At 37.9% G+C, this 25291-nt stretch overlaps 1 protein-coding gene across 11 annotated transcripts in view; it reads right to left on the reverse strand.

The window, feature by feature from the left end:
- The window catches only part of SEC24C (SEC24 homolog C, COPII coat complex component), a 37966-nt gene that overhangs the window by 8582 nt on the left and 4093 nt on the right, over window positions 1-25291 (reverse strand). For 2 of the 11 annotated variants that reach the window (XM_056494996.1, XM_056494997.1), the window contains exons 2-15: window positions 21645-21847; window positions 18700-18786; window positions 16177-16318; window positions 15133-15311; window positions 13455-13895; window positions 12141-12271; window positions 10904-10972; window positions 9098-9209; window positions 8172-8299; window positions 5536-5674; window positions 3537-3652; window positions 2163-2287; window positions 1714-1905; window positions 598-691 (exon numbers count right to left, since the gene is read on the reverse strand). In XM_056494996.1, coding sequence (XP_056350971.1) covers window positions 598-691; window positions 1714-1905; window positions 2163-2287; window positions 3537-3652; window positions 5536-5674; window positions 8172-8299; window positions 9098-9209; window positions 10904-10972; window positions 12141-12271; window positions 13455-13895; window positions 15133-15311; window positions 16177-16318; window positions 18700-18786; window positions 21645-21819 — 2130 coding nt within the window. In that variant the 5' untranslated portion in view covers window positions 21820-21847. The remainder of the gene's footprint in view (window positions 1-597; window positions 692-1713; window positions 1906-2162; window positions 2288-3536; window positions 3653-5535; window positions 5675-8171; window positions 8300-9097; window positions 9210-10903; window positions 10973-12140; window positions 12272-13454; window positions 13896-15132; window positions 15312-16176; window positions 16319-18699; window positions 18787-21644; window positions 21848-25291) is intronic. The other 9 variants (XM_056495003.1, XM_056495001.1, XM_056495005.1 and 6 more) reach the window with 9 other exon arrangements.

Below are 25291 nucleotides of genomic sequence, written 5' to 3' on the forward strand. Positions count from 1 at the left end.
AATAGAACTGTGACAACAGTTTGGGGTGAAGTCATACAGGCAATCAATTTGATCAGTAGATACAAGTCAGAGTTAAACCATGCATGTAAGTATGTCTGGATGAAGTACTAGAATGGAAGAACTTTAAGGAAAGTTTACTGGATTAGCACATTGTTGCAGGCAATTTCAGCTGATGATATTCTCTCCTTTTATTCAAGATTCTACCAGAGTACAGGATTAAAAAGACATCGAACTACAGAACACCTCCATGAGACTTAACAGACTTCAGCACCAGGTTTCTTAATGCTGGAGGGTCTTTTCTTTCCTGTAGGTTCTGTAAACTGTTTAAAGGAAAACCCAGACAGACAACTGAGAGTAAACCATGTTCTTGCACTTTGAAAAATATTATTAAAAAACGAACGGGTAAAGAACATACAGATAGCTGCATAAATCAGAAACTTCATGCACTTCAAGAATGAGCCAAGTACTCCCTACATGTAGTGCATCTACTACAAGGAGCTTACAAAATCTTTAGATTTGTCTTAGTGTGTGTTAGCAGACCATGAACTTCAGAGTACTTTCCTGAAAACAGTTTGTCATAAAAATGCATTTACTAACCTTCAGTGCCTCCAGCCCTGCTTGAATCACAGGTGCAAAAACAGTTTCTGTTTCTCTCGTGTCAGCAAACATTTCTGGAATCTGATCCAGCAAACTAGCAAAGAGCAAAGGAAAAAAAAAAGAGGAATTCAAGATCCCATTTAATAAGAAAAGCCACACAGTTGAAGTTGATGATTTATAAGAGTGAGGTGGTTTAAACACAAGTTCCTAACATGTCTGTAAATTTGCATAATTTTACATTATTTGGCATCTCATCTGTGAAAAAGATGCTGCATTGTTCTTCATTGGTTTCCTTCATCCATATCCTCAGTGCCTTCCATAGCCTCAACTGATTCCTATTCCACAGCTCTTCTGTATTTCTTCTCTTTTAATGTATTCCAATATACATGGGTAAGTCAATTCTTAGGAAATACTAGTGACATTTGGCCTCTGTTTGCCAAGCATCTTGTGTACTACTCAAATATTAATAGGTTTAATCCACAGTTTTGTATTTGGGCTGGTTTAATGCATTGAAAAGCAGGCTAGAAATTTTCTCTAAAAACATACAATTCCAGGTCTATTTTCCAAAATACAGTTAGCTACACACCATAAATTAACTACAGTTCAAGTACTATGGTAAATAGTTTGCCAAAACTTTGCTAACTTATTTCTCTCTTTTCAGATTTTATCTTCTGTATCTTACTTGCTCTGTTTTCTCCACAAAATCAAAATTGGACACTTTTGTTGTCTCAGTTTGCAGTTATTTAAGCAGCTGACTTAAAGACATTGCTTAAGTATTCTTACAGCTTTCACTCTACATCATTCTAGTTGTGTGGCTTTATTTTAGGTGGGGGTTTTTTTGGCTTGGATTTTGTTCGTTTGTTTTTTCTTTTTTTCTCCCTAAAAATGCCCTTCTGCATAATTTGCCTTATATACAGTTTCTGTCATGCTGGACTATGAGATAAATAATCCCTTAGCCCTTCAATTTCCTCATCCTACTGTGCCAGCTTAATCTCAAACAGTATAGTAAATTAAAGTATATAGAGTGACTTAACATGATAATTAAGCACATAACATGTGAATCTACCAAACAAGTATTTTACTACACACATTGTAAATCGATTTATATTATATTACCTGGCAATAACTGTCCTGGACTCATTCACATTCACCAGAAAACCATCAAGGAGTGGCACAAACATGTCTGCCACATCTGAGACTACCATCATCTGCGGCTGTGCCAGCGAGTTCTTCACGTTATAGAAGTGTAACACTTTGTTGTAGGTGACAAAGCCTACTCGAATAGCTGATTCCTCCATGTTCCCTTCCCTGTAAGAGACATACTTGCCTTCACATCCAAGAAGACAGATAAACCATTGCAGATAACCAACACATTAAGGGAAAAATGGAAGGAATTAAAATTTATTTTCACCTAGAAGGGTATCAAGAAAGATGTTCTACTTGGCCTTTTCTGAAGAAAAGCCTGACAGGATTATTGAATAATTTTTAAATTTCTAGCATTTTTAAGAGAAAAAGTAACAGAATCCCCCATTTGCATTGACTACAGTAGTTCACAATATACATACCTAGGCAGATAATCTAGGAGTGACTTTAATTCTTCACATATTAGCCTCACTAAGCCACTCTTCACAGCATTGTAAGACACATCAATCATAAAAATGAATGCAGGTGGACTAGGAAACTTGTTATTCTGTGAAAAAGAGGGAAGAACTCATACTATTGCCATATAATGCAACTCACATAACAACTCCCTAACACAGACAAATCAATGCTGCTCAAGCCTTTGCTGCTTTCATATACCTCTGCAAGCATTAGCAGCAGTTGTTTCTTCAGCTCACTCTCCTATCCTTTTCCAGCTAACAGGCATGTAATCATACTATGCTTGAAATGGACCGGTATTAAATGCCTTAGAGTGACTTTACCATTGATCAGAGAAGAAAAGTTATAACTAAATAATCCGTTTATATGACTAAGCTAGATTGGAAAAGTAGACAGGGAAGATCTCTGCTAGTTCTGAAGACTCTGGAACCTGACCAGACTTGTCATAGGTGATTCCATCAATGTAAAGTGAAAGATTTTCCCCTCCAAGGATTACAACTTTCCTTTCTTAAAAATCAGGCTTTATTTGGGAATGAAAAACTTGTTTTAGGCAATAGTTTTCTGAAATCTATAGGTCAAACTAGAACAAGAACTCAGAACAAAAACAAAACAGAAGAACTTTCAAAAAAGCTGTGAAGATCGCATATTGTTTGATTAAAAATTCTTCTTATGCTGTCAGAAAATAACTGGACTTTTTGTCTTAAAGTAAAGCAGAGGCAATAGAAGGCAACCAATATCAACTTGCAACATTTAGGCATCTATTTTCTCAGCACAATATTTCAGCAGAGATTTAAATTGTTTTAATAAATACCTTGCACATATTTTCCCTATTCCTTAGAAGTTAATAATTATCTAAATCTTTAATTTAAAATAAAACCTTTGAAATATACATTTCCACACTACTCTTGTGCTTTTAACCACTATGGCTGTATTTGAAATTGAAGTTCAATAAGTAAGGTCTGCCTTAGGGAACAGGTGGCACATGGCATAGTTACTATTGTACTTGCATTGAACCTCTCCTACAATTCCCTTTTCTGCCAAGAATACTGCACAAGAATCCCTTCTGCAGAATCCTAACGTAAATGCAGCTATAGCTGCTTATATAGCTCCATAAAAAAATTATAGCTATTAAATTATAGTATGTCATGTGTGATCAGGACCTCAACTGGTGTCCTAAGGTAGCAAACAAGCATGTTGGTGGGCTGGATTAATGCTGTTAATTATCTCTGCCAGCTAGAAATCAGCTCCAGACAATTAATGGCATTCTTACTTTCAAGAAAATAGTCTTTTTACTTAAAAGCAAAACAAATACAGCAATAAAACATATTTTACTACTGTACCTTGCAATAGTCAACTGTTGCTAGAAACTCATACGACCCCAGTGATAACTCAGGTCGGTCATAGAAATCTACTCGCTTTCCAGTATGATCCAAATGTTGGAAGTAGTGAGGTGGCACTGGGAAAGGAAAAATCATTAAGCTCAGTGACATGCCCATAATGAACACTGTGACTAGAGAGCCAATATGACAACAGCTGGTTAAAACAAAACTCCAGTAAAGCGAACTAGCACTCTGGGCTAGCACAAAAGTACTAAAAATATTAATAAGATTTTAATAGCATTAAAGCAAAAAAATACAAACTTATTCCAGTTTGTCTCATGCACCAGATAGCACACAGTATAGTTACTGTTATACTTCTCTTGAATCTTCTTTCCATTCTCATTTTACATTTCATATCAGAAACATCACTACAATACACTTTTGGGATTATTCTGAAGGATCTAGTCCAAAGGAAAAACATAACCATCCCATATAAGTAGTAACAAATTACATAGAAGAGAGTTTGAGGCAAACCACAGAATACAGCATTAATGACTCAAGTCAGGCTTAAAATATTGGGCTTCTTATTTTGCTATATAAGTTAGTTTTTCCTTCCTATGCTGCACAAGAGTAAAGCCTCCAGGCACTCTCGCGTGCAGAGACTCCCATAATCTTTTTACCAGAATAGACAGAGTACTTCTTACAGTGGATTAAGGAGGAGGAACACAAGTGCAACCACACACCCAGCACCCAGTACTTTTGTCCTGGTACAAGGTATCAAAAAATAAAATGGGAGTTAAGCTAAATTTTTGCCTACAAAAGTAGGCTGCAGAAACAAAGTATTTCTCTTGTGTCCCAAGAACTACCATGACAGACACTCCTCCTGCAGAACTGCTCAGGTGACAAAATTTATTCCAGCTATAGCTGTCTATATAGCTCTATATAGCTATCTATACAGCTCCAGGGGAGATTAAAATGAGATTACCTGGAATGACATTATCCACCACATTTAAACTATTCTAAATATTCCAAGTTTCAGAAGTTCAAAAGAAAACAAAGTGATATCATTGAGACTATATATAAGCATCTATATAAGCTAATTGCCTGATGGCATTTGCAGAGAAAACAAAAATTGTTCTCAAATTTTAGGTACAACTTCATTGTGTTTCCATAGTATTGCTTTCATCAGCAGTCTCTCAGCATTCCTCCCTTTTCTGCATCTGCTCAGTTGGTACAGGTACAGCCCTTCATACAGCTGCTGAGTGAGCAGGACAGGGAGTGTATGCAGGCAGAAAATCACCAGATAAAATTGGTTTTTAAAGTTGGCCATTTTTTACCCCCATTTTGGTTAGTACAAACAGTAGTACAGCATATCTGAGGTAGTAAGAACAGTCCATTAAAAACCACCAGTGCTACCAAACAGAACACTGAAAATATCATCATAAGGTTTGTTGTGCCTTACATTCCACTGTGCCTTCAAAACAAATCTACAAATGTCATGCTATGAGCAGTTCATTGTGACTTCTGCTTAAAAGGAAGCATGTTTTATACTAATTTAGAAGAGCAACTAATATTAACTGGCCTGTACTCATCACTCTTATTCAGCTGTAGCAGATTTAACTGCAATCTCACCAGTGATAGTGAGACAAAAAAAGGCTTTGTGAGGAAAAAAAATCCTAATGCATGCTACTGACTAGATTTATATCTCAGTCTGTTCAAAAACCCTGCACTTTTGAAATACCCTAAGAAAATACAACAGTCTTTTAAACCACCAGGCACTATGCTACAAATACCTCATATTAAAAATCTGCTACAATACTACAATGCATAAGCACTGTTTTGATCACACTTTAGAACTTAACACTGAACATGCCTTCCAATAATTTTTACAAGACTGGACACATACTAAATCACGTATTCATTAGAAATGATCCTAACATAACAAAGATTTATTTGCCTGCATCTTGTTCAAAGACCTTTCCAGTAGAGCCCAGAGAGGGATTTCCAGAAGAAACCTTACCCTCAGTTACACAGCTGCAGAAACAACACTGGAACCTCCTTCCACCTTCAATGAATTGCATAAAAGGGCACATGTAAGCTTTGCACCTATTACATCGGACAGGCCCGGATTCTCCATGGTCTACCAAATAAGGAAGGGTCTGTGGAAGCAAGAGAAAAAAACATGAAACGAAAGCTCCCATGATGATGGGAAAGTTTTAAGCTCTGCATTGTGTGGTCATTTCTATCTCCCTGTACACAGCATAGGATTTAGCATTTGGCAGCTGTGGGAGAGAACACAGGGAATGTGGGAAGCCTGAACAAGTATTTAAGTGCTTTTCAATTCAAGCTCTAGCACAGCAGTATTTTGAGGGCTAGAGTGATTAATGGGCTATCCCACCCAGCCAGTAGCTTGCTTGAAGAACACGACCACATTGCACTACCAGATGTATCCCAAGTGAACATAAGAGACTCAAAATGACTCTTCACCTCTTATCTCTTCCCCTTGTAAAAAGCAAGCTTTTTGACAAAAGCAAAGCAGTCATTGCATTCCATATATTAAAGAATATAGAGTATCTACCTTAAAAAATTCCATCTGATAAATCTTATTTTTGAACTCCATGATGAAATACATGACAATACAGCAAGTCCTCAAAACTCTTTACATAGTGACATCATTTTTGAACTATTACTTAAAATGTTCTTTTTGCACCCAAACCAGAATAAGATGTTTGGCAACTTCTGAAGCTTCTCAACAGCAGAATGAGCAGGAAGCACTTTAAAATGATTGAGACAGAACTCATGCAAGTTATAAGCTGCATTCACAATACAAAGCACCTTTTGTAACTAAGAATTTACTAAAAAATTGAACTACTTGTTTTTAATTTTCTGCCAGTAAAGGTGTCTGGTCTTAATTCTCTCCATTACCCTAAATCTATGATCATGTTTAAGAGACAACATATTCCCTGAGCAGAAGATGAGCAAATGCTCCAGTCACTTTCCTCTTCATGCCACATATGTGTTATATCTTTTCATTCAACCTCACTAATTATTTAATGGCAGTACAATGCTTCTGCAGCTGGCATTTCTCATTTCTAGCAGCCCACGCTGACCTCTTCAGAGGAAAAAAATGTTCAAGTTTTCCGATTGGCAGGCAATGTTGCTATTGTACTTCAACACATTAACAAAATTTTCTCTTCCTCAGCCTCTCCCTCTGTAACATGCAAACAAATTACAAGGGTGCTGGAAACAGGCAGCACTACACATAATTTGTCATTAACCACTTACTCCCAGAAGATAGAGATACTTCTTTCCAAAGCCTCAAGCTTTGTTTTCTGAACAGTGCACAACACTGGGCAAAGGTCCTGGATTTGGCCGAATTTTTATATATTCTAAATTTATCCAAATGCTTTAGTTTCATAAGATACTATTTCATGAAACATTTATCCTTTCATTACCTGTATGTAAAGCTTTAGGTCTATTTACAGTCTTGTTGTTTTAAACAGCTGAGTCTTGGAAGGGCCCCTCCACAGTTAATTTACCCTTGCCATCTGGAAAGAACTTCCAAATACTAGAAGTTGACTGGTCTCCAAGGCAATTTTTCAACTCTAGATATTTTATTTCTGGACAGACCATAAATTTTTGTTCAAAGCATAAACATACCAGGAGACCAAACAACTGTTATTTGTAAAGCTTCTCTAAAAATGTGTAACTCCACATGCCTCCAAGTTTCTCAAGTAAGACCTTATTCTCCTATTGTGTTCCTTTTAAGCTTCAGCCACAGATCAGTTTTATCATAAACCAGTTTTTAAAATTCAAACCACAGTTTAGGAACACTCATGAAATGCAACAGGAGAAAAATACCTTTAAAAGACTAGAGGAAATTGCTTTCCTCAGCAGATGCTATACTTAGTTACAGGGCACAGAACTCTGCAGACCTATGCATTCAAATTTAACAAGCCTGTTTGTCTTCATGTCACTGCTCCAAGCAGGCTAACACTACACAGTATCCAGAGTATTTAGACTACTTAAGAAAAGTTCGAACTCTGTAAAAGTCTCTGAGCTTTCATGTTCTCAGCAACCAAACATGAGTGGGTAAAAGGCTCAACAGCCACACATTACACCTAGAAGGAAATAAGTGCTGCAGAGAGAAAGGGCAGGAATACAAGTGCAGCTCAGCAATACTCAGTACTCAGTGTTGTGCTGTCATCCCACACAGTGCTGTGCATGTACATGCACATCAGACAGCTAAACCAGTGCTGTTTCATACATTCTCACCCAATTTCACAACATGGCATCCTAGAAAAGACTTAACACTTATGATTAGCAGCCATTTAAATACTTCAGACGAAGAAAGAAACTGAGATCCTCTGGAAGAGTACACCTTTGTGACCATCCAACTATTTTGGCCGTTTAGTCACAGTGCTTGATAGCTACTGCAAAAACGCTGAAATTATCATGGCAGTCAAAATATCAAATGCTCTGAACACAGCATTCTTCTGCTTTACAGATACCTATTGCACACCTGTTGGAGAATCAACGTTTACCTGGGTCATTACCTAAATATGCCTTCTAAAGGTATCTGTTAAATGCTGACACCTGAAGCATTCTCCTGCCCAGTGTGCACACGGCACACAAAACTCTACGCAGGGTTCTCACCTCCTCCGGCGGCAGAGTTGCCAGCGGCTTTATGACGGCAGCCAGGGGAACTTGGGATTGTTTGGCCATGTCAGAGGTGCAGGGAATATTGTAAGATGTGCATCTGATGTAGCGGGGGCTGGCATTACCTGGGGAACAAATTAAAAAAACCCACAAATTTCAGTACAAACTAAGTTTATATTCAAGAACAGAAACAAAGTTACCTTGTGTCATTAAGTCACAGACACTAAGAGCCTAGCTAAATACTGAGTTTTAATCTATGGAAAACTTGAATTCCAAATAAAATAACTCTTCATGATTAACTACATATAATAAAAAAACCCAAATGAACTTGACTCCCTGTCAATCTAAACCTATAAAAAGGCATTTCTGTTTCATATATTCGCAGACTAAAATATAATGTAGACAGAAAACTCTAATCAAACATTACTACTGTTTCCTGTTGCAATTTTGGCTGAAGACTAAAATACTTGATTGTCGAATCAGATTCTGAATTTTTTCCTGCAACTTTAAAACTCAAAAAAAGGGTCCGCAGTTAAAAGATAAAATGTATTTTCTCTACAGAGGCCTCAGACCAATTTACATCCCACTTAATTTTAAAAAATACAGTTGCCAGTCCAATTCTAATGATGTTGCTAGTAGATTTCAGTTCTTAAATGTTTTTTATAAAGCTCTAGAGAAGAGGCTTCATTTTTTCCTTTCTGATATCCCTGCTAATGCTGATCCTAGGTATCTGCCTTGGAAAACATTTTTTATCTGCAAATGGGTTACTAGCTACCAAACAATCAGGAGAATCTAAACCGAGTTCAGGACCTGAAACTAAGCTTCTGTTGGTAACGCACGTTTCCTTTAAAGACACAGTTCTGTCACTGACTCTTTGGGATTTGTGCCTTGTTTGCTTGTTTAGGAAAAGTAAAATAGTTTACCTTGATCCTTGACCAAGAAATTTGTAGTTACAAGAGGTGGGACCTGCCCTCTCACTCCAGTGACAAATGGTTCTGACCCACGATTATTTCTGTCATCTTCAATCACTTGAATCTGTGATGGAAAATACCATGTTATTATGGAGGCTTGGTTTCAAAGTACCATAAAATAAAAAAATCTCTAAGGCAGTGAAAAGGGGAAACTGAGGCAAACATTACTATCTCTAAAAATAGGAAGAGCAAGTAAATTTCGTCAAGCAGTCACCTCTCAGTTTGATTTCAAATAGTACTTAATGACTAACAATAAATGACAAGCTGGAAATAGTATTCTTAGTAGGAGCATATTTCGTGTTTTGAAGTCTGATCTGAACTCATAAAAGCCAAACTCAGATCAAGAAAGGAATTTTGGTAGTATTTGCCTGTACAGTTCTAGTCAAATAAGAATTAGAAGCTTCTGTAAGCCTCAAGCTGAAGCCCTATAGGTAACCTGGCTTTTTCTTTCTGTTACGGTCCCACTGTTTTCACAGTATGCCTTTATTTCTAATCACTGTAACTCTGGCCTAAAGACAGATGGCTTGCAAGCTCAGGTGGAAGTTTTCATTACTTTGTGGTGTTCAAGGGTTTGTGATTTGAATTCTAGGAATGTGGAAGTGAAATTTCAATAGACTTGTCAATGAATCAAACTTCAAAGCCTGTAAAAATCTTAAATTTCTTAGTATTTCAAACACTTCACAATTACAAATTTGCTTAAGATAATGGAAATGTATTAAATAGTTTTACTTAACTAAAATATTCACTGACCTTTGTAGTTGTACACAGTTCAGACTACATTTCCATAGTGCTGACTGAAAGAATTAAAGCTAGCACTCATTTTTCTGCTCCTATTTTGCCATCAAACACACCTGCCTTGGCCTAGAGTAAGTTCTGAAATGCAGTAAGTTCTGTATGGCAGAACTTCCACCCTCTCACTACAGATTGCAAGCTGCCAGCAAAAAGCCTCCCATAGCTTCAGTGACTACTCTAGAATAAATCTAGTCCTGTTTCAGAAGTCTAAAGGTTGACTGACGTTTGGTATTACCACTGGTACCTGTTAAATGATGAACTTTGACTACATGAGGAAGAAGTGACACAGGGTAACAAAATCCCAAAAGCTGTTTTTTTGTCATCCAATGCAAAAGGTAGCTGCTTTTTTCTTTCTTTAGATAAGATTCTCCAACATAAGCATTAAATTTTAAAATTCAAAATTTAATGATTATGCATGAGCACAGATAATGACAGAATGTTTGTAGCTCCCCATGCCTTATACTAGAAGATTTGTACCAGGAATTAACAGGAATGTTACAGGAACTAAAAATTCCAGTTCATCTGCAATTTTAGAACTCCAGAGCAGTACTAGTGTATCACCAAGAACAGTCATGAAATTCTGATCAAAACATGGTAGAAAACACGGCTACAACAGCTCATGCTGTGTGCATGCTGACATGAGACACAAGTTGTATGGCAATTACACTGGAAATGCCAGCTGGAATCTGCTGAAGGCAATATCCTAAAGATCAGACAAAGTGCAGGGGAAACATTCTTCATGATCTGTTTCTGAAACACTGCTTTCTATTGCCTCACCATTCATCACAGTAGATTTTAACAACCTCACGTGGTGTAATGTTACACATTTTGATAAGGCAAGCAGAAGACAGCAAGGAAAGGGTAAAAGATTAATGATGGAGGGTTAGTACGGTGAGGTTCAGGTTTCAGGCATGCACGGATGGTCACCAACACACAGACTACAATTGACATATATACAGCACTTACTGGACTAGGAATTGCATCTGGGTCTATTCTGTGCCTGGGTTTCTGCTGGGGTGGCAGCTCATTAAGTTGCTTTTTTTTTTTTTTAAATAAGAAATAAGAGTGCCGCAAAACAAAAAAAAAAACAAAAAGAGAATAATAAACCAAAAAGTAACAGTGTTACTTCTCTCTAACCAAACCTGTAGCACTGGAATTAGACACATTTAGATACTGGTTCATGCAACAGAACACATCAGCTTCTGCAACATACAGGGATCCCAAAACCAGTCTTGCCAGAATATTGGACTTGGCTCTCAACGCCTTGCTAATGAAGGCAGTGGCTCACCTGCTCATTTTGGTTAGAAACTGAGGATTTATGCTTTAAGAACATGCTAACATCAATGCAACTGACAGAAGCCATTGAAGATTTCATTTAGTGGAAAAGAAGAGAGGCAGACAAGCAATTAAAGATATATATCCTATAAAAAAATACAATAGTAAGCTTTAAGTAAACCTGGAATCTAAAGACGTAATCTTTAGTTCCTTCTGAATAACATCAGTTCTGATCTAACTCAAGACTACATTATTTTCATAGTTCTGAAGTACAGAAACAGCACCAACAGCACTGCACGTAGCACCGTAGACTAGTGGCAGTAACACCACCAGGCTTAATATTACTCATCATTGCTAACTATTACATATAACTGCTTATCCTGTCTCAGAACCTCCACTCTGAAAGAAAATCCCAGTTTAAGAAGCTGTCCATATTTGACTGATGTAGCATCATGACTTCATGACCCAAAAAAACACAAACCAGCTTTTTGACAGATTATAGGAAAAGCACTACAATCACCTCCTACTAACCATACTTTAAACATAGATCACACAGTTCACAGACTGTCACCTCAAAACCTGAAATTAGTTCACCTTGGAAAGTCATTATGCAAGAATCCAGAAATGGAGAAACAAGTTTAATCAAAGCCCTCAAGGATTCTCAAAAGATAACACAGTACAGAAAAAGACCTGAGGAACTGGAGCAGTGATTTCCTTATGCAGTGTCTTTCTTTAGTCACCAAGAAAAATACTGCCTCTGGGCTTATGCTTCACAAAAGACTGAAGGTAGATAGAAGAGAGAAACATAAGCAGGAAAACAGACTGATGTTCCTTGAAATGAAAAACCTGTTTTCAGCTTTGGTCTCGTCAGTTGCTTTATGCAAAGACACCTTGGAAGAGTTACGCTGGTAAGAACAAGTAAGCTTACAGGGCTAGGAATGGAATCTGGATCCAAGCGTTTTGGTGGAGGTGGTGGTCCAGGAGGGCTTCCATAATTTGGTGCTCCTGGATAGGTTCCTCCATAGTTTGGCTGAGGACCCCTCATCTGTCCAAAGGAACCTTAATAAGAAAAAACCATAAAAATCAAACAGTGGCTTAATACTAGGCATTTCTCCATTGGGCACTTCCCACATTTCCTGCCATTAGATATTTAAAAAAAAAAAAAAAAATCAAGAAAAATAGTCATGTGCTTTTAAATTAATTACAATTAAACATCTTTATCACAGTGCTTCAGCTTAGAATGGTACATCTCTATCAACAATCCAACAAACTGATAGATATAGTCCTCAAAACTAGACTTAAGGAAACAGAGGTTTTCAATCTGAACTCTATTAGCTCTACCTCAGCCCAAACCAGCACACTACTGTAAACAGTTTTAGAGTTTGTAATTGTTGATCACAACGCACATTAAGATCATGCACTATGAATATTTACCTGCAGAACTGTCTAATGGAAAGTACACACAGAACAGTCACATAAGCTAACGGATGATCGCTAACTCTTCAAATTAAAGATATGCAAGAGGTTCCCTTGGGCAGTTTTGGCTTGTCTGAAATTTGGAATTTGAACAGATATTTTTAAGTAATTTACCTGTCCAGCTCTGCAAAGCTGCATGAGGGATGGGATTCTCAGTCCTAACGCTTGCACATGATTACTTTATCGCAGCTATCTGTAAGTGTTATTGAATCAAAACCAGCTAAAACTGGTTTTAATTCAGAAAGCTTAACTGGTATTACTTTTAAGTACATTTAAGACATGCAAGCTTCTACAAGGGAATAAAATATGGTTATGCAAATTAAAGGAGAAAACATAGCAACTCCTTTTTCAGTGTTTAACAACTCCTTTCACACACATACACACTAGCCACAAATTTAAAAAATATAAATAAGGCTTTTCAGTATTTCCGATGCCTATTTTTGAACAAGTGAGGTTGCAGACATCAAGTTAGAATCCATAATAAAATTTTGATCACAAATTCTAGTAGTATTATGGCACTAATTGCTAAACACTTTTTTTGGCCAAGTAAGCTAGAATTCCTTTAGTTACAATAATCTGATTAAAGCCTATATTATAAAATATCTTAGAATGATACATGATATTATATCAGAGATGAGCACAGGGAAACAAGAGGGAAGTTTTAAGGTGCAGCCAGAAGCCCACAAGTGACAACACGAAATCTAGTTCTCAGTTTGCAGTGTACAGAGAATAAGTAACTTAAAATTCCTATACTAGAAATACTCACCATTCTGCTGCATTGGGTATCCTGGCTGAGGAGGGTGAGCGGGAGGAGGTGGTCCGTGGAGACCACTCATGGGAGGCCCAGGGTGCAGTCCCGCCATAGTTGATGGAGGTGGTGGTGAGGATACATGATTAGGCTGGGATGATGGAGGTGCAGCAACTGTCTGCCCAGGCAGTGGTGGGCCTGGCATGGCAGGTGGCCTTGGAGCGCCTGTGGTAGGAGGGTAAGAAGAAGGTCCAACCCCTGTAGAAGGAGGAGGTGGGGTAAAACCAGGAACTTGAGTAGGTGGGCGCTGAGTTGATATTGTCTGAGCAGGAAGCGGAGGCTGTGCCAAAGGAAGACCCTGAGACACACTGGTAAGAGGGGGTCCTTGGCTTGCACTGTAAGGTGTGTAGAGACCAGATCCTGTTGCACTAAAGCTTCCTGAGACTGGAGGAACCGATGCTGGGGGACCCGGTAAGAAAAAAAAAAGATACAACATAATTTTCTTCTATCCTCAAGATAATTAAAATGCAACAAAAATCCATTTGCTCCACATCACCTGAGTAAATCTACCACTTTCTCATTTTCAGATGAGCTTACCAGTACTAGCAGAGACAAATCCTAAGTGACCATTCTCCTAGATTGATCAGAGAGCTGAAATTCTTTCAGGGGATCTGAATCTCAATAATTCTTTCATTGCCTTCTCTCTCAAAGTCTGAGCTGCTTATTTTACATAATCAGAATACATTTCAGGCTTCAGAGCCAGAAAAAAAGGGCAAAGCTAGGAATATACAAAACATAAACCACCACAAGTCTATCCATAGATTTCTTGAACTAAGTTTGTATCTTAAACTCCCCACTCGGAGCCTGTAGATCAAGAATGGTTTTGAGCTTTGTTGTTTTAACAGCATGAAACTAGACCATTTGTATGTAGCACTGTACTGTTTCTGAGAATAATTTTTGACAAATATGCTGCCAAAAGGCCAAGGAAATCTGTACCCCTATCTACTCCTAATTTTCCTATAAAATCTGTCTTACAAGATGCTTGTTAAAAAGTTCTTAAGCAAAACAATTTTTTAATAGTTTTAGACTCTTGCAGACCAGATTACATATAATAAAGACAAAACTCTAGTTTTCAATTAAAAAAGTCCCCTAATCTACAGCAATGAGACTGTAGAACTAATACCATACAAAAAATTCAGTTTTAACAGTTTATACTGTTAATTCAGTTTCTACTATTTAAGTAAATGTCTTCTTGACTTCCAGCAGAACCCTACACACAATCATTCAGAGTATTTTCAGCCCTTTGTAATTTACATTTACAGGGCCCTTTTTCCTTTCTTTTCCTTTTTTTCGCTTGGGCTGCTGCACAACAGTGGCAAGACATGTAGACTCTCCAAAGTGACTTAGGGGTAGACTGTTCTTTATTTCACAAGATTCACTAGTCAAGAAGCAATGTTGTTACTCTACTTTGTTATTCGTGTCCAGCACTGTCCCCTACAACAGTCTCAGTTCTGTTTTCCCCAATTATGACCTTATTAGTTAAGAAAACTGTTGTTTTGTTTACCATGGCAGATGTCAACACCCAGAGAATTCACATAACCATATGGTAATGAATCACTGACAAGAATAAATCTTTTATGAAATTACTAGCAAAAATGAAAATCAATAGCATACTTCTGTAGCCAGGAAACCTTACCATAGCCCAGTCCAGCTGGGGGAGGAGCAGAGGCTGCAGTACTGCCAATTGTCATCCCTGCCATGTGATTCCTGAGCTGCTGCATGCTGGCTGGGGGGGCCCCATATTGCTGGAACGTAGATAGCTGGCTGACAGGCGTGGGTGCTGAGCCTGGCAGAAACGGCTGAGAAGCAGGTGGCCTGAGAGGGAAGATGAAAAACTGAATTGATTCCTCATTATAAAAGAAGTTACAATTCTCTGTGCCTTTTTAAATTGTTCTAGCACATAAACACTATCTGGGTCTCAGATATTTACATGAAACACTGTAGCTCAGTTTTGGAAAAATAATTACATATTCTGTATGTATCTGAACCTCTTTCATCAAACAAAAAAAAAAAATCAACTAGCTCTTAAAATACAAATTCTGTATTTTTGCTAATTCCATTTCAATTATCGCAACAAATCAGAAACGCTGCATAGAATCCCTAGGGTGAGCAACAGCAAGGCCTGCACAGCTACGTAAGAATGTTCTGCCACTCAAAACATTTGAACTCCCCAGGACTATTGCCACTTTCACCACAGAGGTAACAGCAGTATCTTTCTGGAAAAGATGTTGAAGAGCCTTAGATGACAGTAACTCAGGGATCCATAAGCGACAGAAGAGGGCCCAGAATCAATACTAAGAAATTATTCAGTAAAGACTGTCACCTGCTCCAGAGATCATTTCACATTGATGAGGAACAAATGCTACAGCTGTGTGGATGCAACTGATTTTTTTTAAGGGGAAAATGAACACCACAAAGAATGTCTTAGCAGAAGAAGTCTTCATCAGTCACTGATACCTGCTCACATCCTTTCACAAGTTTTTCATCTCCAGATATACTCACTGTCTAACGAATAGCCCAGTGGCACAACATTACTCCAAAACAATAACAAGCAATGAAAAAAGTCAATATCCACCGCAAAACCCCCAAGTATTTCGTTTGATTTAGATCTAAAAAGTCTAGACCTAGTACAAGTCTACCAAGGCAGAATTTTGTGACAATACACTCTTCTCATATATACCTCTGCACTGGGGCTGCTGAGGCTGGAATTCCATTCTGCACATCTCCATGTTCAAATTGACTGTATGCCAAGGGCCCAGAAGGATGAGATGCTCCAGAGCCTGGAGGAGGAGCACCAGATGTTGGTGGGGCTCTTAATGAACCTACAACCATAAGGAAAAAAAAAAAAAAAAAAATCACAAATTATAGAAACAAGGGCTTGAACCAGCTACCATGAAAATTCAAGTGCAGAATTGCTATAACAATACTCAATGAGCAACAAATAATTTATACACAAAAATTTTTAACTAGTGTCACTAGTTACCATCTCCACACAGATCAAGCAGAAAATACAAAATACGTGCTGTGGAAGGTCTTCAGAAGACAACTTCATCTTTTATGAAGAAAAAAAATTATCTTGTCAGTAAGGTACTGAATCCCTTACCCTCCAAGCCCAATTATTTTTATCTAAACCAAGAGTATTCAGTGGAATCTAATGCTCATTACAGGTCAGTTTTCCCTACTTCAAAGGTAAACACGCTATGCAAGCAGATTCCATTTTCAGAAACTACATGACCTACTGCATTATATATAAACATAATGGGGGCCACCACAGACTGTTCTTTCCAGCCTCTCAAGCTTGGAGGCTAACACAAATACTTCTCCATCTTTCAGACTGAGTTGGTTCAGTTATAGCCCAAATATATTTGCCTCAGAAACCAGTCTTTCCACAGACCACAAAATGTTGGATACAATACCAGCAGACCAACTGCAGTTTTTACTTCCAAAAAGAGAATATAAACTTCTCTTTTAATAATACTGTATTAACAATGCTGGTAATTAGAACAACTGTATGACCATGCCTGTTAACCACAAGGGAACCTATTTCACATATGGGCTATCATTAAGTACAGATGACTAAAACTGCCCCATGAGACCAGGCCCACACACACACAGTGTCACTCTGACAGAGACTGGCATGGCAAGTTTCAAAGGGATTCTGAAGCCTTCTTGTGAGGAATCTTTACAAAATAGGAAATGAGGGGAGCCATTTTGCAATTCTACCATATAATTTATACCCTAAAGCATGAGGTTTCAACTCATATATTTTATCTTATCTGCTACATCCAATTCTTAGCAAACCTAAAGTGAAGGAAGGAATTAACTAGACTTTGTATGAATAACCGATCATTTCTTGAGTTTCTTCCTTTACTATTAAACATCCTCCTGTTCTTCATTTTGAAACAGGATTTAATAATTCCTAGAGACATTTATTATTTTTATATACTTTAATCTCATTAATCTTGTCTTTTCTAAACTTCTGCTACAGCACCTTCATCTTACTCTTCCTCTGGCTAAGCATTCCTGATCTCTAAATATTTATATGTTATTTACTTTTAATTTCTTTTGCGATATTTCACATCTATTTTCCAAAATCTTTCCTTTGATAGTACATGTAAACTGTTTGGCCTTCTTATCTTTCGTCTTTGAAGGCATATTTAATCCAATTTCTGGAGAGACCTACACACATTTTTTATATACAGTAAGTTAAATTCTTCTACCTCCAAATTGAACAAATTTGACAAATATGTGCTTTCTTCAGAAAAAGCTTTGTAAGTATTTTTTTCTAGTTCTCATCTTAAATACTCTTCTACAGACCACTCTAACAGTCTCTGAAAAAGAAATCACTAGAAAAGGTATAGGTATCTACTGGTTTATTAGCCTAAGATTCATTATTCCTGACAAATCCTCAACATCTTTGTGATGCTCTTATTCATTACAAACCTCAAAACGGAGGTAGCTTACAGCCAAATGGGAAATGCCTATGATTTTCCTCAAGGCCTTGAGCCTGTATGGTTTTCTTCTGACACCCTAATCTGCTAAACAAATCGACACCTCCAGAAATAGCTCCTCCAAAATACCACTAGCTCAAAAAAAAGTAAAAGTACAATAGATTTCTTGCAGCATTCCTAATTCCTACATTTTGATTGCTAGTTGTAAAAATATATTTCCTTCTTTAAGTCACAGCTTTTTGAAAAATAACTATTTCTAACATATACTTGGATTCTAAGTATAGCCAAGGATGTTAAAAACTTGTTTTTTCTCTTTAACAAAAGGACTAACAAAAGCTACACAAATCTCATGACTTCCAGTCTCCTGGTGGTTTGCAGAAATTTTTCACTTCTTTGCAATGCTATCATTTCAAACCTCACCTTCCCTCTCAAGGGTGAGACAGGTCTTTTAAGCTAAGGACTGTACCTGACAGAATCCAAATGGGCCAATTCAGGTTTTGAAATCAGAAAAGCGTTAGTCACAAGTCAGATTTTATCTATGAATCTGCATGCATAAGGGATTTCTGCTAGGGTTATTTCTTCATATCCTATTTATGCTTCTGGAATGCTGCCTACAAATAGATTGGGAAATGTCTCACCCACCTCTGCCTGAACAATCAGGCACCCAACCTTTGAGATAAGTATCCATATTAAATGGGAACTTGGCACAAGTGACACAGCACAAACACTCCCACAGAAAGGACACCATTTACCTATGAAATTAGGTGCAAGAGAAGAAGTGTCAGAGTTGAGAGATACAGGAGAGCCCTTCGAAGGAAACCCCAAGGAAGGAAAGTAACCTGGAAAGACAGAATACACCAGTAAATCAAGCCTGAGAGAAAGCACTGAGAAACAGCCTTTCCAATGCTGCAGTCCAGAAAATATCTCATATACAAAATTCACGTAATCTAACATCTTTTTCCTTAAGCTATACTCCCTCTCTTTTACCATGCACAACATATTACAAATGTAGTCTTTACACTAACACAAGTGTTAACATTTTCATAAAGCAAGCCTATGTAAAACAATATACAGCTTAATTGTTACTGGTATTCAGGTAATTGTGTTTGCACCTTCAACTGCATGACCTCATCTGAAGGAAACCAACAGACTGACTAAAGGACTGGGGCAAAACTGTTCTGGTTCTTTCAGTATTCTTATAGCAAGAAGCAGCTATTTTCAGCTAGCACCACAGCACTCCACTTCTGGTCCTCAAAAGACTATCATCACTGCCATGGCATTCCCATGATTCCACTCAGAGTCAGTGCTTGTCACATAAATCAGATGTGAAACGCTCCCTGACTAAGGATGGCACCGGCTCCCAACATTTCTCTACTCAGTCCCCAAAGCAATTTTACTGTTATTTAAATAAATCCCTAAGACAACGACTTTGAAATTACAGAACAACAGTGACAGTTTTACCTTTACCCGCCAGTATTTCCTAAACTCCTGCCTCACAAAATTAATTATTTCTCCCCTATATTATGCAGCTACAATAGGTCTTGCCACAAAGACTTGCAGTAAATATAATTGTTGGAGGTGGTGGTAGAAAGGATAACTGTCACTATTTTTACTATCACCTGTCTGCTGTCTCTGATAATGTGTTGTTTGCTTGATTCCCTCTTCCACAGGGATTTTATACTCAGCAGCCACTGACAGGTCAACCTCTGGCTGCTGAATTTTACATTTCTTTCTTCTGAAGACAGGAATCCTAAACAGTGGGCCAAAAATGCACAGCCTGACAACTGAGAGATCCTTAATACAGGCTGCTAAGTCCAGGGATGATGGTGTCAGAAAAAGAGACTGAAAAAAATCCCCACAAACTGTGGATGGCCTTTGCCTGATAATAACAATAAAGTACATGTGATACTACTTGAGTAGTGCAATACAGGTTTGTTGTTTAAATAAGACTACCTTGTTGCCCTCAGTGTCACACCACCTTTCAATCATTATTGGCACAAAAATCTGCATTTTTAATCTGCACAAGCTTACATGAATGTTATCAAGGTATCTACGTATGTCCTGAGTTGTCCCAAAATTAAAAAAGGTAAACCAGAAATAATCTAGAAGAAAAAAGTTAATTTCCTTAAAAAGCAATGCTTTTCAGGCTTGCAAAGTCTGAAAATTCTTGAAGTATCTGATAGAAGATGCTCACCAGTTTCTTTTCACAAACACCCTAATGATTCTTCATATTGCTAGCAGCTATAAACAGCTGCACTGATGCAACTTTTCCAAATCGGTGGTAATTTTTGTTCTTCTTGAATCCCCTTCACTCTCTCACTAAAGCAAGTCCAATTTCTCCCCATTCCTTCCACAGGACAAAAAACAGGATTTAGTTGCTGGCTACAGCAAGCAGTCAGAGTGCTCAGTGGCTGAGCTCTGCCTCTGTTCTCCCAGGAAGCACGGTTTCTTTCCTCCACTCAGAAATTATTTTCATTACTTTCACAGGAATTCAAATCCCTTGTGAAATTAGTTCCAAACACTCAGATTAAAAGTGCTGTTAGAAGAGAGCATGGGAGGAAGAGAACTATGGAAAGAAAAGGAAGATGGAGCTCTTGCATAACCTATTCTTTACCACACCACACTCAATCCTTTTACTACTCTAATCTACTAACTCTAGAGAAAAATCCAATAGTGCAATTATTCAGCATCCAAATTTCAGTCCCCCACTTCTGTTAGTTTCAAGACAACTAGAGGAACTTCAATTGTTCTACCCTTCTCATTGAGTCTGGGTTAAAATTTGAGAAGTTGCAAAAGACTGAAGATGCACTTGCAGGGGGGAATAGTACAGAGATGATTAGCATGAACAGCACAGTCCTAATTACCTTAAAACACTCATCTGAAACCAAAACAAATATTTTCAAGTTCATGTTGTGCTAATTTCAGCAAAACTGCATTTATCCCTGTGATCTGAAAAGGCAGACATACTTGCATTCAAAGCAATAGTATTTTCTCCTCTACATTTCAATTTCCCAAAGCAGTTGACATACTTGAAAACCAAGACTCGTAAAGTTCTTTATTAAAGTCAGCTTCTCTTATGAAAACAGGAAAACAGAAGTTGAATTACTTCTATTATTTTAACAGACAAAAATAACAAAGGACATGATCCTGCAGAATCAGTGAAATTCTGGACTACATTAGCTTGCCACATATCCACAAACATTTAATTGAATTTAAAGACAGAGAAAATAGCTCCAAAAACACTTTCTACCTAGAGTTGTATGTCTTAATCTTTTAGGAGGGAGTGCAAAGCTTTCTATATAATAATGTAAGGCAGTCTCAATTACAAATCTGTTACAGTCCCTACCTGCTACCTCTCAACATAACCTCTCAACATCAAGAAGACTCTTTTAGTCATGTGCTTCAGTAACACAGGGACACAGACATAGAGAAAAAAGCAGGCTGTTTCTCAACATTTTAGTTTTATGACCTACCAAAAGAAGAGTAAGCCCTACTAAACTAGACAAAAGATAGCACAATAACCTCAGAATATGAGATGACATGATTTTTAGTATCATGCAAATTACAGAGAAAAAAAGATAATCACTACCACAAAAAACCAAAGATTACAATAGGATATTGTATAACTATACAGCAAAAATTCCATGCAGATCATAATTCACAGGTTATCAATCATGAAGCATTGGCTGAGCAGTACCTTGTGGAGGGACTGGCTGTTGGTATCCTGGCACTGGCCCATTGTAAGCTCCGTACTGCGCCTGAGGAACCCCTGGCAGTGACTGTCCTCCGTAGGCAGGCTGCTGGTATCCCTGATAGCCAGGCTGAGGTTGCCCGTAAGGAGGCCCCGCGTGAGCTTGCTGGTTTACACTCATTGTGTTCACATCCCCAAACTAACCTTACCTGCAAAAAGGGGGGAAAAATTACTTTTATTAGATACAAAACCAAACTGGTCATCTTCCCTACAGTTTTCAAGTAAGTGAGAGATCCTAAGGTACTTGGGAAGCTAAAACATTAACGGTAACTTACTGTTGCACAGCAATTTTTTCAAGTAAGATAAATGCTTTACAAGAGCTATTTAAAACAGTATCTTCAGAAACTATGTTTTCTAATAAATTAGTCAGCATTTCATCCTGGTAAGACCTGTGATCATCACCTTAGATAAAAATACTATAATTTGCCATTCCATAGCAGATTATTATCAAGCTTCTTGAGAAAACTTTCAAACTACTACCACCTCATAAAATCAGACCAACAGAAAACATATTTCATTATATAAATGAGCGATTCCTTAACATAACACTTCAATAACACTGAGCAAGTTCAGCTGTCACCTCTGTGTTAGTTTACTTGATCATGTTTCCTTGTTACAAGCAGCACACTTCACCATCCACTAAGGCAGCTGCTTGAAGTGTTTGATAGAATCTGGAACAGGACTAGCACAGGGGGCTATAGCCTTTTTTTTCCAGTAATAGATGATTTAAAGTCCTTGCTATGTACATACATTTCAGAAAACAAAGCTATTCCAAAAGCAAAATTTTCACCTAGGAAAGGTGTTCAAAATGGAAAATAATAATTACAGGCAAAGATGGCACTAAAGGAGTTGTATCAAAGTGTAAGACCCGAAACAGAGCATCAGACACAGGAGAGACATTTCCTAGTAAACTTTTGCAAGAAGTCTTGCTCAACAGACAGATTCCCAGCTCCCTAACTAACTGTATAAAGAGACTGACTAGCTTTATAACAAGAAAGGCAGAACTGTTATTTTTAGACCCCAAACCAAGCAGGCAATTCTTACAACAGCAAGCAGGCAGTTAACCCACAGTGACTTTCATTTGTGGAGAATGAAGGAGATTACTTCAGGGGCAAGAGATTCCCTCATGGAGTGCTTCTCGTAAGAATATTTTGCATCCCCTGTACTTCTTTGGACACTCCATGTTACTGTTATCCTCTTCAGCTGAGACTACCTACAGTAACACTAAAGAAACATGTTTAGGGCAATTAAATTGTTTACTAAAAAACATCAGTTTATATAAAAATGCTAAGTAAAGGTAAAATGATAACTAATGTTGCCCTTATATTTTTCTCCAAACTCTATATGAACTTGTGTGCTAAAGATACTAAGTAAATCTTAACACAGAGGAGACAGAGGTGGAACAGGTACCAGAAGCAAAGCCTGACCAGGAATCTGCAGCTTAACTCAATCAGGTATCAAAGCCCCAGGCTTGTTTGCCTACACTCTGATTAGCACATGCTAAACAATGCTAAGGTTGGTTCTTCACATTACCAAAAATGTTATGCCAGAAAATTATTTCAGCAACTGATACCATAGTTGTACAGCTAAGCTACTGGAAGAACGACAGCTCCGTAAAAATCATTCACATGAAGAAATTCTTTCATACATACAATAAAGGGAATACATATATCACAATGAGGAGATTTAATTACAAAAGAAAGCTAGCACAAAACATAAAAGCTACATTTAGTCTCCTATAGCTAGTAAACATGACAAATGTCAATACAAAGATTACTAATACTTACTCTGAAACTAGGTTTTAAACTTTTATGAAAGGAAATACATGGAGTTTTACATTTTTATTCTCCAAGCTGTACAAAGGCAAAGATAGGGCTTTTGTTTAGAAAAAGAACTCCTCTTAAATATTCAAAAGTAATTTGCTCTTGAAAGTTAACATGTGATTTGCAACAGCTTAAAAGAGCATGACAGAATTTTTCATCAGCCCAGGTGGTTTTAAACATGATTACCCTCTTGCTGTCATGTTTATAATGTGTAATCTCTAAAAATTCTGGTTTCCCACACTACCTTTGACTCAGTTCTGCAAAACAGTCTAACCTGAGCAGCCATGTGGCCAGGAAGTCTGGACTTTGGGACTTGCTCCCTCCCCAAGTTCCCTGAAAGGTTAACCTCTTCCTGCCCAGGCAAGCAATCAGTGTCACCACACTGCAATCACAGACCTACTCTCAAACACCTCCTGCTCTGTATAAACAGTAAAGCAAGAGAGTGCCTTCAGCAAATTGGGAGTACAGGGAAGGAAGCACACATTGAGAGAACTCCTCTACCTGCACATCTTGGAACATCTGGGCAGGGTTTTCTTACAAGGAAGGAGGGCCGTGTTGTCTTCTTCCTGCCCCTTCTTATTGGATTGCACATGAGGAACCTGACTTCTAGTTCCTGCTCCTACAAACAGGTCTTTCCTCCAGGAAGAGCTGCAGAGTAGCAGTATTCCACAGGATAGCTCCTGAGCTATAACCACTAAGACTCTTCTACACAAGTTAGACCTGCAGAAATCCCTGAACAGATCTAATGTTCGAACTAGGAATTACTACTGGGCAGATTAATCTTTCATGTTTTTTTCTCCTGTTTTAATAAAGCACAATGGGACAAGAACTCCAGCATGTCCCTTTCAGAAGTAAACCACTTCTGACCTACTGCTGTGAGTGTATACTCAGCAAGTGATCTTACCCGAGGATCTTTTACTACTCCCTTTTCAGCCTTCCCTCCCTCATGTGAATATCAGTATTTCCTGCCTGAGCAGGTGATATCTGTCAGCTTGTTGCTCCATCCAAAATACCAAAACCGAGAGGTAAGCTGACTTAATGCACATCTTACAGAGAAAAAGAGTTTTGAGATTATCTCCTACACTTTTGTGGAAAAAGCAGCCATATCTTGTTTGACAGTTCCACCTCAATGTCCCAACTGAAAGGCAGATACACCTCAGACCTTTAGCTAGACCATGTGCCAGCCAGGACAGGTTCATCTCCACCACAGCACAAGCTGATGCTTTCTCTACACTGGCAGAGGGTCATGGAAAGTGACTTAAAGAACAAGTCCAGTGCTGAAGCTGTGGACAAGGCTGCTTCATTATTTTTGTGCCCGACTCGCTCTGAACAAAAGGCTTGTAGCATACTTGCTAATGTGAAATACCATAAGGCAGGACCAAGAGTATTTGCCTCTGAGAAGGAAGGTGGAAATTGTCACTGAGTGAGTCCTTTTTCCCTCTTCCCCAGTACAACTAACTTGTACCAAACATTCATTTTGCTTCTACTCAAAAAACATCTCAGTGTAAATTAGACCTGGACACTTGAAGAGATAAGGAGAAAGGGTGAATTTTGTGCTCTGTCTTATTACATAAAGCTTGGCTGGGATATGGAGAATGACAGAAATAATACATATACCAGATAGGGAGAAATTGAGATAACAGGTCATTTCATTGGATAAAAATGCTGAGGATATTCCTTTGCATGTAGTAACACACTACCAAAACTAAGCCAAACATGATACTTACACATGGGGTTGAACATCATATTGCTACTCAGCAGTTACAATAC

Source organism: Oenanthe melanoleuca, chromosome 6 (genome assembly GCF_029582105.1).
Source record: "Oenanthe melanoleuca isolate GR-GAL-2019-014 chromosome 6, OMel1.0, whole genome shotgun sequence".
Lineage (NCBI taxonomy): Eukaryota > Metazoa > Chordata > Aves > Passeriformes > Muscicapidae > Oenanthe > Oenanthe melanoleuca.